This window comes from Triticum urartu, chromosome 6A (assembly GCF_056163025.1).
Source record: "Triticum urartu cultivar PI428250 chromosome 6A, HENAU_Tu73, whole genome shotgun sequence".
In the NCBI taxonomy this organism is placed as follows: domain Eukaryota; kingdom Viridiplantae; phylum Streptophyta; class Magnoliopsida; order Poales; family Poaceae; genus Triticum; species Triticum urartu.
This window is the reverse complement of record NC_141878.1, coordinates 593960233-593972883: the sequence shown is the minus strand read 5'-3', so window position 1 is coordinate 593972883 and position 12651 is coordinate 593960233. Positions and strand designations below refer to the sequence as shown.

General features: G+C 49.2%; 1 protein-coding gene across 1 annotated transcript; it reads right to left on the bottom strand.

Moving 5' to 3' along the window:
• Positions 1-6561: 6561 nt before the first annotated feature.
• On the bottom strand, positions 6562-9900 carry LOC125515527 (disease resistance protein Pik-2). The gene is given in 2 exon segments (XM_048681025.2): positions 6562-7418; positions 7421-9900. Coding segments are annotated over 2 exon segments (2892 nt in total). The 5' UTR covers positions 9822-9900; the 3' UTR covers positions 6562-6927.
• Positions 9901-12651: the final 2751 nt, after the last annotated feature.

Genomic DNA, 12651 nt, shown 5'->3' with positions numbered 1-12651 from the left:
GGCCCTTATGAACCGGGACAAATGGCCCTTTTTCTACTAGTGACATAGAAGGGAGTCACTAACGAGGTTCTTCTTGATGGCGGGGACATGCTGCGCGTTCTTTAGCTGCACGATGCTTCCCGAAATAAACTTCAGATCGACCGTGCCAACACCATGTACAGAAGCACTCGCGCCATTCCCCATCAATACGGACCCGTGGCCTGTGACCTGGTAAGAAGTGAACAATTAAATGTCAGCACACACATGAACACATGCACCTATGTCCATCCACCAATCGGTAGGCTGAAACACTGAAAAAACAGTAAATAAATTACCGTACCCAGATGCACCATTCTCATTGTTGCCCACAATCATGTTGACAGACTTGGAGTCCTGTCCTGGCTTTTTGTACTTGTTTGGGCACTTGTTGGCCCAATGTTCAACCGAACCACAAGTGAAGCAGCCCTCATCTTTCTTGTTCTTCTTGAAGGTCTTCTTACCCTTCTTCTTAAAGTCGGTATTCTATTGGACACCATTCTTTCCCTTGGGCTTGTGGGAGTTATGGTTCCTCTGGTTCACCATGTTGGCGACAGAAGTCCCTTCGGCCCCTTTTCCATGCGAGTATTTTGCCCTCGAATTCTGCTCAACACTCAGATGGCCAATGACATCCTCCATAGAGAATTCACGCCTCTGATGTTTCAGAGTGGTGGCAAAGTTCCTCCAGGAATTAGGGAGCTTAGCGATTATGTAGCCCCCGACAAACTTGCCCGGTAACTCGCACTTAAGAAGCTCAAGTTCCTTAACAATGCATATTATCTCATGATCACCTGCTCCAATACAGGACGGTTTTCGACCATCTTGTAATCGTGGAACTACTCTATAATATACATCTCGCTCCCAGCGTCGGCGGACCCGAACTTAGATTCGAGCGCCTCCCACAAGTCCTTGGCGACATGCACATGTAAACATGCGTCGACCAGTTTATCTCCGATCACGCTAAGAACTGCTCCGAGAAACACAACGGTGGCCTCCTTGAACGCCTTCTCCTGTTCAGGAGCAATCGTTCCCGTGGAGACACTGGTGACCCAGAACACATTCATAGCCGTGAGCCATAAAGTGGTCTTAGTCTGCCAACGCTTAAAGTACGTACCTGTGAACTTATCTGGTTTCAGTGCAACGGTAAAGCCACTTGCCAAAAAATTCCTACACATAATAGGTTTTTGGATTGTTGAGTAAATATGCAAGTTCTCGATTAAATTAATCCACGAGTAAATCACTAGCATGGCATTGACACAAATAAACGCATACTGATATTCAGTCAAGCATGCACGTACTACGCTAATAAGCGGGATAAACGAGTTATACCCTCCAGTAGGCCTTGCAGAGGCCGCTGCGGCGGTGGACATGGTGATAATGAGGGCGACGCGGACGTAGAGGAAGTAGACGGATCGGAAGCGAGCAGTCGCGTAGTCGCTGCCCAAAAACCTATTCGTCCCTCTCGCGTATAGGAACGGATGGGATGGAGTCACCAGCGGCAGCAGCAGGTCTGAGCTCGGCTAGGCTCAATCCCGCAATCCGCGGCGCGGCGGGCGGCGGAGGAGGAGTGCGTGAGGACCTCTTCTCTTCTCAAGCTTCAATAGCATGTAGAAGAGAAACCCTTATAAGGAGGTCCAACTCCTCTTCCACTTCCGGGATGAGACTAAATTTCCCACTACACCTAGTGCCATATAATCTACACAGGCCTTTAGAGATTTTTCAGAAATTGCTATATGGGCCTAGAGCCCATCTCAAATTTCAGCATCTCCAAAATCTATATCTGCTAGACACACACACTGAAACGACGCCGCAGCTCAGTGATGCTGGTACCGTGTGCAGCTCCGGGAGTGGTTGTGCGGCGGCAGACGAGGGGCTTTCCGGCCAGCCTGCAGCCCTGGGAAGCATCTTTACCTCGTTGATTGGGCGCACGAGAGCTTGGCGGGGCGCAGCTTCATCGAGAGGAACTGAGGAAGACGGCAACAATGGCGGCCGTGCTTGATCGAGTGAGTGGCTGGTGTCGCCGCAGTAGCTAGCCCGACATGCTAACGGCGATCGGTCAATTTGGCCGGAGCCTGTGGTGGATGGAGCGCGAGAACCGCGAGACCACATGGACATCACCGTTCTGAGCGTACGCGAGCGTCGATACTCGATAGTAAATACACGTGCCACGCCGGCGGAGGTATCGCACTGGCGGCGAGGTAAAGATGGCTAGGCAGTGCCCTTCGACGGGGAGCCATCGCACTGGCGGCGACTAGGCAGTGTCCCGGCGGGGGGCGCGAGTGTTTCACCGGCCGAGTTGTGCTACTCCAGAAGTCCAGATCGACCAAGCATGGGCGCCAGGATCAGAATCCCACCCGATTGGCAGTTAGACCATATTTTTTTTCTGCAGGGGGCAATTAGCCCATTACTAAACAGTATAACAGAGTCACCTACAAGCTCACACAGTGATTTGACACTTTAGACCGTCCGATCAGCTCAATCAACGTTCTGGATCATTCTGTCGTACCCCAGCGTCCTTTTCTACCGCTCCCACCCCGAACATCCAGGTCGTCCCAAACGATAATGGGCTGCTGCTCCGAAGATCGATCTAGGCGGCCTCCCGTTCACCGATGAGAATACATGCGACAGCTGTGGCGGCTTCCATATCTCAAAACAAACGGTGGCGGCTTCCTTTACAACGCGGCACGCACGGCACCCTAGCATCCCCCGTCCGCACAGCGACATCCCGGAGCAGCGGACTCATGGTTTGGCGGTGGCTTCTTTTGGTACTAGGGTGCTTGTTGCAGGGGAAGAAAAAGGGGCGGTGAAGGAGAGACGGTGTGCCCAGGTCATCCTTGCCCTCCGGCCTTCAACCCCGGCCCTTCGTCACTTTCATCTGTGACTCGGAGTCAATCTCTGGCGACGGACGTGGATTTCTCTCCCCGGCCTGCGTACTTTGGCAGGCAAACGCCCACGAGCCACGAGGAAGATAGAAGCTGTGCAAGTCCCTTTTCTTTCTGCTTTCTCTCAACTTCAATATGAGAGTAGTGCGGGTTTATTCTCACATATCTGTTTGAGTTTGTTATCATTTTCATGTACCTGTATAGCTGACGGGCTTTAGGATTGTGCACGCACAGCGTGAAAAATATGATTTTTATTTCTTAATTCTAATTCTATGTCACTTGCAGTGCGTCATGTTTAAAGACGTACTCCCTTCGTTCGGAATTACTTGTCTTAAAAATGAATAAAAATGGATGTATCTAGAACTAAAATACATCTAGATACATCCATTCATCCGACAAGTAATTCCGGACGGAGGGAGTACATTCCCATCCTCCCATGCGTTAGAACTGAAGATTAGCATTCATATGGAACTGTAGGTTTTACTATTTGACACACGTTTATCCACTTATGTAGACAACGAGCTTTTGCATACTGGATGAACATACAGAGAAACAACTGAGCGTTCTTTTATATTTCAAAACTCTTAATCTTGTTCTTTTTTTACTAGAAAACTCTTCATCTTGTTCATTACAGGTATGAGCCCTAACTAGACCTTGAATTTTCAACAAAGGGCACTTTTCCCTTGGGTGTTCAAGCGCCATTACATACATGAGCATTGCTGCATTGGTGTTTTACTGCTTTAGAATTGGACCACATCTTTTTGTCGGTAATATATTTGTGCTAGAATAGAACCAATGTTATGTATTCAAGTAGAATCAATCTTTCTCTATGGCCCTGGACTTGAGTAACTACAATTTGAACTATTTCAACAATATTAATTATTTGAAAATTTCAATTGGTTTTTAATATATTTTTTCTTGAGAACGGGCGGGCGCGGCAAAGCACGCTTTCATGGTCTAGTTTAATCCTGGCATCAAGCCCGGCGTCGACGCAAAAACAGGTGTCAGGCGCTTAACCTTTTTTTTCCCTTTGTACGAGTTTAAGCCGTGTTGTGTAGCGACAGATTCGACTACCGGTTTTCCCGCTAGTTAGCGCCTAATTAAGCGCTCAGCGTTGAGTGAAAGAGCGCTCCAATACTTTTTGTTTGACGATATTTATTTTTTAATCCATTAGCGCCTATCCTAAGAGTCTAGCATTGCATTGCAGATGCCCTCAGACGTTTCAACTTTCAACACCGAGGGAGAGAGAAAGATGGGGGAAGAGGGGAAGGAGAGGGATGAATATGACGTGCGGACCTGTATTGTCAGTGAGAGTAGCAGGTGAATCCCAGTTGGGTTGTCCTTTTTCCCAGTGTGCCAAACAGGTAAGGTTGACATTGACCAGGATCAATAAGTACGCGGTACGATTTCAGGGATTAAAAGGTGAGGGTTCAATTTCGACTGGGCCGTACGAATATAAGGTTTTCTCAGACTTCACCCAACAAAAAACCAGACAAAAAACCGTACCTCTAACGAAAGGAAAAAACAAAAATGCATTTCTTTTTTTTTGTTCCGAGAGGCACGACCGTGCCACTCGCGAAAGCAAAACCGTACCTCCTGGGGAAACAAAACCGTGTCTATCACAGAAGAAAAAAAATGAAAACACTTTTTTTTTCTGGCTTGCTCGTAGAAGCAAATCCGTGCCTCTCACGGAAGAAAAAAAACATCTTTTTGCGCAATTTTTTTAAAGAATCTTTTGTCCAAAAGCTAACAAAGACCGGTGAAAGCCCGAAAAGCCAAAAAGAAAACATTTAAAAAGCCGAAAACGCATGCGAAAAAAAAACAAAGGGAGCGTCAAGAGTGCGACACGTGGTGGTGGCTGAAGTGGCGCGCTCTCAGCGCACCCAAGTGACCCTTGGGGTGGCTCCCGAAAGAGCGCTCCTTCGTTAGTTGCTCCCGAGACGTTTGCGTTGCTAATTTACTTTCTTCGGTAGGAGCATCTATAGCCGCAACTTGCAAAATTGGGTCCTGAAAGGTCCGCCCAAGGACAATGATTAGTTTCTTCCGAGACATTTGCGTTGCTAATTTACTTTCTTCGGTAGGAGCATCTATAGCCGCAACTTGCAAATTTGGGCCCTGAAAGGTCCGCCCGTAGACAATGATCTGGTGGACCTCAATTTTTTTTTCATTTGCAACCACAAATCATATTTCGAAAACAGCTAATACGTGCAAACACATCCACATCGATCATTTTGGATCTCTAGTCCGTGTTGGGCCGGCGGGGCTGTTATAAACATCAAATAAATTGCTCGTACTTAGGATTTTCAACCGTATTGGGCCGGTGGTTTATGACGTTTAGTCCCACCTCATCGCGTGAGGAGCTAGTCGACCGGCTTAAATAGCTGGGTCGTCCAGAAGCGATAAGTTCCAGGCATCAACGATAAATACTACACTATGACTGGAATAAATTCCATTAGTAGAGAGCAGTATAGGCAACTCTCCTTGGCAAGACAAAATACTAGAGTACAAATTTGCGTTGTCTTTCAATTTCTCCTAATCTGATCATGCCCCTGAATTTCCTCTTTCATTCAGATGACTGAACTGAAGACAGATATTATGATGCTCCTTCCATGGAAATAGACAGAAAACTAACAGTAGCATCAGCGAAAGTACAAAGCTCACATTAGTTAAACCTTTATGCTGAAAAATCCATTCACCTGCATGTATACAACAAGAGTTGCAGGAATCAGGAAGCTGAGTTGGGAGAATCAGAAAAACAGAATTCAGAGTCACAGCCTCACAGGTGTGGTGCGGGGTCGAGTTGGGACGGCCTGCAGGTAGGCGGTAGGGATCAACCACGACAGAACCCACCGGCGGACGTGGCGTCCCGGCAAGCAGAGGACTGGAGCCCGCCGCCGCCGCCGAGCAGTCTGCTGAAAAATCATGGAGGGCAACGGGGATTCTGGTGGCCATCGCAGGTGGAAGCTTGGGGAATGACATGGCCACTGTTTTTCAACAGAATTTAACTAAGCCTTGCTTGGTTTTCCAACAGATAACTAATACACCAGAGACCACGCAGATCACTGGAAGAAGAGGATTCCTTTATGCACCAAATGGTTTAAGAATAAGACTGTTACCACATTTCAGTTCGAGGGCAGTGTTCCTTACTAATGCGATAGAGACGGCTTACTTTGCACAGGTTAATCAAAAGACAGGCCTACTTTATTTCAAAAAACAAAATAAAAATCTGAGGTCTACAGTTATGTGCATATTATGTTGGTCTAGACGTCTAGTGATTATAATGATTGATGTTAGAAATCAGGACATGTACGGTACGGCTGATGATGTTAGAAATCAGGACAGCTGATTTTCACCACATCGGTGTAGCAGATTGCAGAGTAAGATGTTAGAAATCAGGACAGCTGATTCTCACCACATCTTCTGATTGAATATCAGTTTAACAGTGTAAGATGACAGTTACAGTTTACACAACAACAGACAAGTTTCAGAATGGCGAAAATAACAGAGATCGTTTGGGGAACCTCTAATCTTTTCATCACAACAACTCTGCGCTCCCGACTTTATTGAACAACTATGAACCACACCATTTGTTCCTAAATAGAAGACATTTTGGCAGTTCAATTTAAACTATCAAAACCTCTTGTGTTTGAAAACAGAGGTAGTAAATAATTAAATAATATAAATAAACAGCACAGATATAGATTTTTGCGGTAAACAAGATTGCACAATGAAAATTCAATACCGCACTACACACCAGAGCATGCATACAGCTCACACACTAACATGCACGCACATAACAGAATCCAGGTCTGGAGAGTACAAAGAATTAAAACCAAACACACAAGTCATAAGTACATCCAGAAGAGGCACACGAATTACACAAAACAGAAAGGATTCAGATACAATGAGGCGTGAGACTGAAAGAAGATGACAGGGCATCCCTACCGGCAGCTGCCTCTTTATTCAGGATGATAAATGAGTGGGGCAAACACTGACCGGAGCAAGTTTCCAGTTGATGGAGAGTAATCAATCACTTGCTCATGGAGGTGGAGGTAGCAACAGTAGCTCCATATTCTCGGTGTCCATGGCGTGGCTTGTGCTTAAACTCAGTATGGTTGGGGTGCTTTTCAAGTGCTTGTCTCACTTGATCAGGGACGTAGTCACCATTGAGCTCGACACATTTCAACTTGGGAAGGCAGAGGACTCCAGAAATGGACTCTATTTTGGCAAAGGACCACACAATCGTCTCGAGCTTGGGAGCCGCTCCAGTGTCAAATGTAATGTTGGTGATGATGCCGTCATCGACGACCAAAGACTTTAGGATCTTGAACTCTTCATCTTTGAATGGGAGCCCACTTCCGGCGTATGAATTACTCCGAAGCCTGAGGCAACGCAGAGCTCTAAGCTTGCCAAGGACGCGCATATAATCTTCCCCCAGGTAAGTCTCGCTCAGTGTTATCTTGGTAAGTTGATCAAGCTCTGCAATCCAGATGAGAAGACCACTTCTGATGCCACTAATTTCAGGCTCTGAAGAAGTTTGGGAGGCGAAGTTAATGTAACCACCTCCTCTGCACCAAGAGTAACCTCGACTTTGGGTGGTTGGTTGATCTGCATTGACAAGGAGCGGAGGCAACCATGCAGTTTTTCAATCTGTTGAAGTAGAACACACAAGCCACCTTTCTCAGCCGAAAGAATCACACCCAGTTTTCTCAGCCGTAACAGATGACCAACATCAGTTAAATCATTAACACGGTCGGAAACTTCAACATGGGACAGTATCTCCAGTTTTTCCATTCTATTGATGTCTCTAGGAAGGCGCACCGCCATAAACAAATCCTGAGACCCATCGGAGGTGTTGCCTGGAGATCCTTTCGGGCCAGAAAGCAGATGCTTTAGCATTGGAAGCATGATTGATCTTGTGGCGAATGACTGTACCGCTGTTTGCCGGATATCCAACGTCTCGAGACACTGCAACTTCTCGATCTGCTTAGGTAGTTCAGTGATATCTGTGTTCCTGAGGCTCAAGTACTTGAGCAGTATTATTTTACAGATGCTCTTCAAATGTTGCTTCTTTAAGCCCCTGCAACCTTCTAGATCCAACATCTTCATAAGCTGCCACTGCGATGATTTCGCCAAGTCTGGAAGAAATGCTACAATACCATTGCCATCAGTTGCTTCCAAGGAATGGTCCGCACGAGATGCTTGCACTCCAGTTCTGCCGTGAATTGGAAGGTGGCGAGCCAAATGAGGTGGTAGGTTTGTGTCCACAAAGTTAACATCTCCAGCAATCCGGGAGATGACTTCACGAACAACAGGATGTAATGTGAAGGTCTTGATCTTGTCCGTGTCACTTGTCTCCCCAGGTTGAATTAGACACCTCAGGACCAGCGCATCAAAACAGGAATCGGCTTCATCTTCTGCACGATTCTCCCTTGAGGTTATCAGCCCTTCAGCTATCCATCTTCGACACACGGTTGTTCTCCTAATGGGGTCACCTTCTGGGAAGATGGTTAGGTACAACAAGCAGCTCCTGTACTTGGCGGGCAGGTCATTGTAGGAGATCTTCACCATTTGCTTTGCAACACTTTTGTTTGCATCTCGACAACCCTGTAAGGTTTTCTTAAAGTGATCGCACAGCGTTTTACCTATTGCAGGGTTAACATATAGAAGATGTTGGAACATCTTCATTGCAAAGACATCAGGGTCACATAATTTCAAAATCTCGTGTACACCATATACATAACCGCTAGAACCTTCAACAAGCTCCTCGGTTTTACTGCAGAAAGCACTTAATAGAGTTTGTGGCTTGAGGATTTTATAAGGGGATCCCTCTACTAAATCAGCATCTAATGTGGTAATGACTATAGCGCTACCAGGAGAGCCATGAGCAGTAACATGTAGCACAGCAGACCTTATTTTATCCCAATCACTCTTATAGACACCTGGAAGAATGATCAAGAATCGTTTACCTTTGAGGAACCCCTCAAGTTTCCTGGTGAGTTGCATTGCCTCATCATCCTCGTCATCACCCAGTGATGTTTCTGTACTCTTCTCCGCTTCCACCCTGGGCACGTCTTCTTGTTCAGCTAGAAGGGGCGCCACTTGGTGCAGTATTTCCCGCAGTAATACGACAACAGAACCCACTTTGAACGTGCTGACGCAGGCTTTGCAACTAAATGAGCTGATTTCCTGCTCATGTAGTTTCTTAGCAATATGAACTGTGAAATCCCTATCCGCTCGTCCAGAGTAATCATCCCAGGTCATCAGGAATATCCTTGGGTGTGATTCCCCGTTTGCTACCTCAACAAGAAGTTCCTCCTCAGACAGAAGCACGGACTTGATAGTATCATCAATGATTTTCTGTTCATAAGCCTCTTTGTTCTCGGACGACGAACAATTGACAAGAAGAGCGCGTCTCCGGGCATCTTTCAGCTCGGTTTCTGGTCCGTCGGGGGCTTGTAAGTCGTCGTCCATGAATGTAGCGCCGTCCTGGTCAGCAGCCGGTGGCACGGTGATACCGTATCTCAGCTGCCTGTGTCCCACATCATGCGCCTTGACCTTGAGCTCCCGGATCCTCGTCGCAATCCGGTGCCGCTCCGGGATGGTGCGCACATACCGGACGATGTGCCGCAAGTGGCCCAGGAAGCCACTGGCATGGTGGCCAGCGTCTGTGATGCTGTGGATGTAGAGCTCGACGTTGCCCTCGCAATCGCGGGCGAGGCCGACGACCTGCTTCATCCAAGCACGGACATGGCGATCGAGGTGGTGAGCCTCCATGAGGTGGAGAAGCACGCCGTTCATGCACTCCATCTCTTCCTTGATGAACTCCACGTCGCCATGGAGGCTGCCGAGCAGCTTCACCTCGTCGACGAGAATGGCCGTGAGGCGGCCGAGGAGCGAGTCAAGAGCGCCCTGGGCATCCATCTTGCTTGGTTTGGAGGAAGTGGTGTGCACGCCAGTGGAAGCAAAAAGCAAAGGAAATGAGAGACGTTGGATGGAAGTTGTGGTTGAGACTTGAGATTTGGGAACTGCATAGGCAGCAAGAGGCCTCTTTTTGTATTCCAGTTGCAGACGTGCACGTCGACCAAAGAGGTTGCAACTCCAACATGACTGACATTATACTTGGTTTTTGCCCCATTTGCAGCCGGCCATTGGGTGCCTCTTCCAAAGCCCAAACGTTATCTATTATCTGTCAGTTTAATTCTTCCAGACTGCTGCATCTCGAGGCTATATCACATGCACACATGTGGTGAATTATCGTTGCGAGGCTATCTATGAGTTCCAACGGTTAGAAAATGGCAATGACTGGTTAGTCAGATCTTGACACGGTTGGTTCGCGTTCATAAGCATCAATCTCGCACTGCGAATCGTGCACATGGTCAAGCCCAGCTTCCGGTGACTCTGAGATTAGTTTAACTACGGTTATCTAAGACCTTTTTTATTCTTTATATGCTGCGAGGATCGATGCACTACAAGAAAAACTTGTTTTGCCGACAGCCATATCTATGCCAACGGCCCCCATCGGCATATATGGGCATACCCCGACGGCCCAATAAAAGCCGTCGGCGTATAACCATCTATGCCGACGGGGGCCGTCGGCATAGATAAGTCGTCGGCGTTTCTCCGAATATACCGACGGGGGCCGTCGGCATAGAGCAGGCCGTCGGCATATCGCGTGGGCCCGTCTACCCGGGCGGCGACGGCAGTTTGACGGCGTCAGGCTACGCCGACGGGCTAACGGTGGCCGTCGGCATAGCTACGCCGACGTCATCGATCCGCCGCGCCGCCACGTCAGCGATCCGCGTCGTTCGTCGGTCCCGTGGGGTGGCATTTCTATGCCGACGGCTAGGCCGTCGGCATAGGCCTAGCCCATGGTTTTTGCCGTAGGCGTAGATTTCTAATAATATTTTTATACTTTTTGTATTTTCTCTTATTATTTTTTATTTTTTTCAATACTAATTTCATTAACTTAAATGTACAGAAAACATATATCGATTGCCCCCCACACGGGCCTTCTTCCGTCGTGTCACGGAGAGGTTAGACGGGACGGGCCGGGTACCTGTGGGGGGTAGCAATGCCGCCAGGTGTTGCGGTGGGCCCTCCTACGGTTATGGAAACGTGGTGGCAGGCGCAGGCACGCGGCTCCGGGGTGTGCCCCCTCCCCCCTCACGGGCGTCGATGCCGCCGTGCCCCGGAGGGGGGAAACGGCCACGTCGGGCCGACGCAGAGGGAATCTTGGGGTGGGTTGTGCCGGGACTGTGTTGGGGGTGTAGCTATGGCTGGGCTATGACAACAAGGTGAAAAGGTCCAACGGTCAAACTACGTCCAGCGAAAGTCAAAGGGATAGACTCGGCGGTCGTCTGTGTCAGGGTTAGATGGGACGGGGTACCTGGGGGTAGCAATGCCGCCAGGTGTTGCGGTGGCCCTCCTACGGTTATATAAGCATGGTGGTAGGCGTAGGCACCCGGCACGCGGCTTGTATGAGGTCCCGGTGCGACGCTCCGGTGGCATTGCTACCCCCCTAGGGCCCCCGTCCCACCTAACCCTGTAGCGTTTGACCACGGGATCTACCCCTTTGACTTTGCACGGACGGGCTTTGAGCAGTAGACGTATCCACCCGGTTGTGTAAGGTCAGCCCATAGGCCCACGGCAACATCTGGCCCGGATGTTGCTCCAAAGTGTTCCTATGGGCTGACCTAACACAACCGGGTGGGGAGGTCCACTGGTCAAAGCCCGTCCGTGCAAAGTCAAAAGGCTAGATCCCGTGGTCAAACGCGACAGGGTTAGGCGGGACAGGGGCACTGGGGGTAGCAATGCCACCGGAGCGTCGCACCGGGCCCTCATACATGCGGGGTGGTGTGGTGGCATGTCCAAAGAGGCGGGACGCGTCTTCGGTGCGTGGCCCCCCCTCACGGACGACGATGACACGGTAGTAGACGTTCTGCGGTAACGATGCGGCGTCAATATTACTAAATACTCGGAGCGTGATAAAATCATGAGTTTTTTTGCACGACGTGGGCACATGTGCTATAGGAAGGATGGTATTTTTTTCATAATTTTTGGTGATGGAGAAGTATCCGAAAAATTCCCTCTACGCGGATTGCCCTTCGCGCTTCTACGGCTGTGGCCGGCGGCCTCCGGGGGCTAGCATGCCGCCAAATCTTGCGTAGGCGACCTCTCACAAGTCTGGAAGTGTTGTGGCGGTTGCAAACGCCCAGCACGCGTGTCCGGGTGTGCCCCCCCTCACGGACGGCGCCGCCGCCGGCACCTGGAGGGGGGTGTTGGGGAACGTAGTAATTTCAAAAAAATTCCTACGCACATGCAAGATCATGGTGATGCATAGCAACGAGAGGGGAGAGTGTGATCTACGTACCCTTGTAGATCGACAACGGAAGCGTTTGGTTGATGTAGTCGTACGTCTTCACGGCCCGACCGATCAAGCACCGAAACTACGACACCTCCGAGATCTAGCACACGTTCAGCTCGATGACGATCCCCGGACTCCGATCCAGCAAAGTGTCGGGGAAGAGTTCCGTCAGCACGACGGCGTGGTGACGATCTTGATGTACTACTGTCGCAGGGCTTTGACTAAGCACCGCTACAATATTATCGAGGACTATGGTGGAAGGGGGCGCCGCACACGGCTAAGAATATGATCACGTGGATCAACTTGTGTCTCTAGGGGGTGCCCCTGCCTCCGTATATAAAGGTTCAAAAGGGGGGGGTGCGGCCGGCCTAGAGGTGGCGCGCCAGG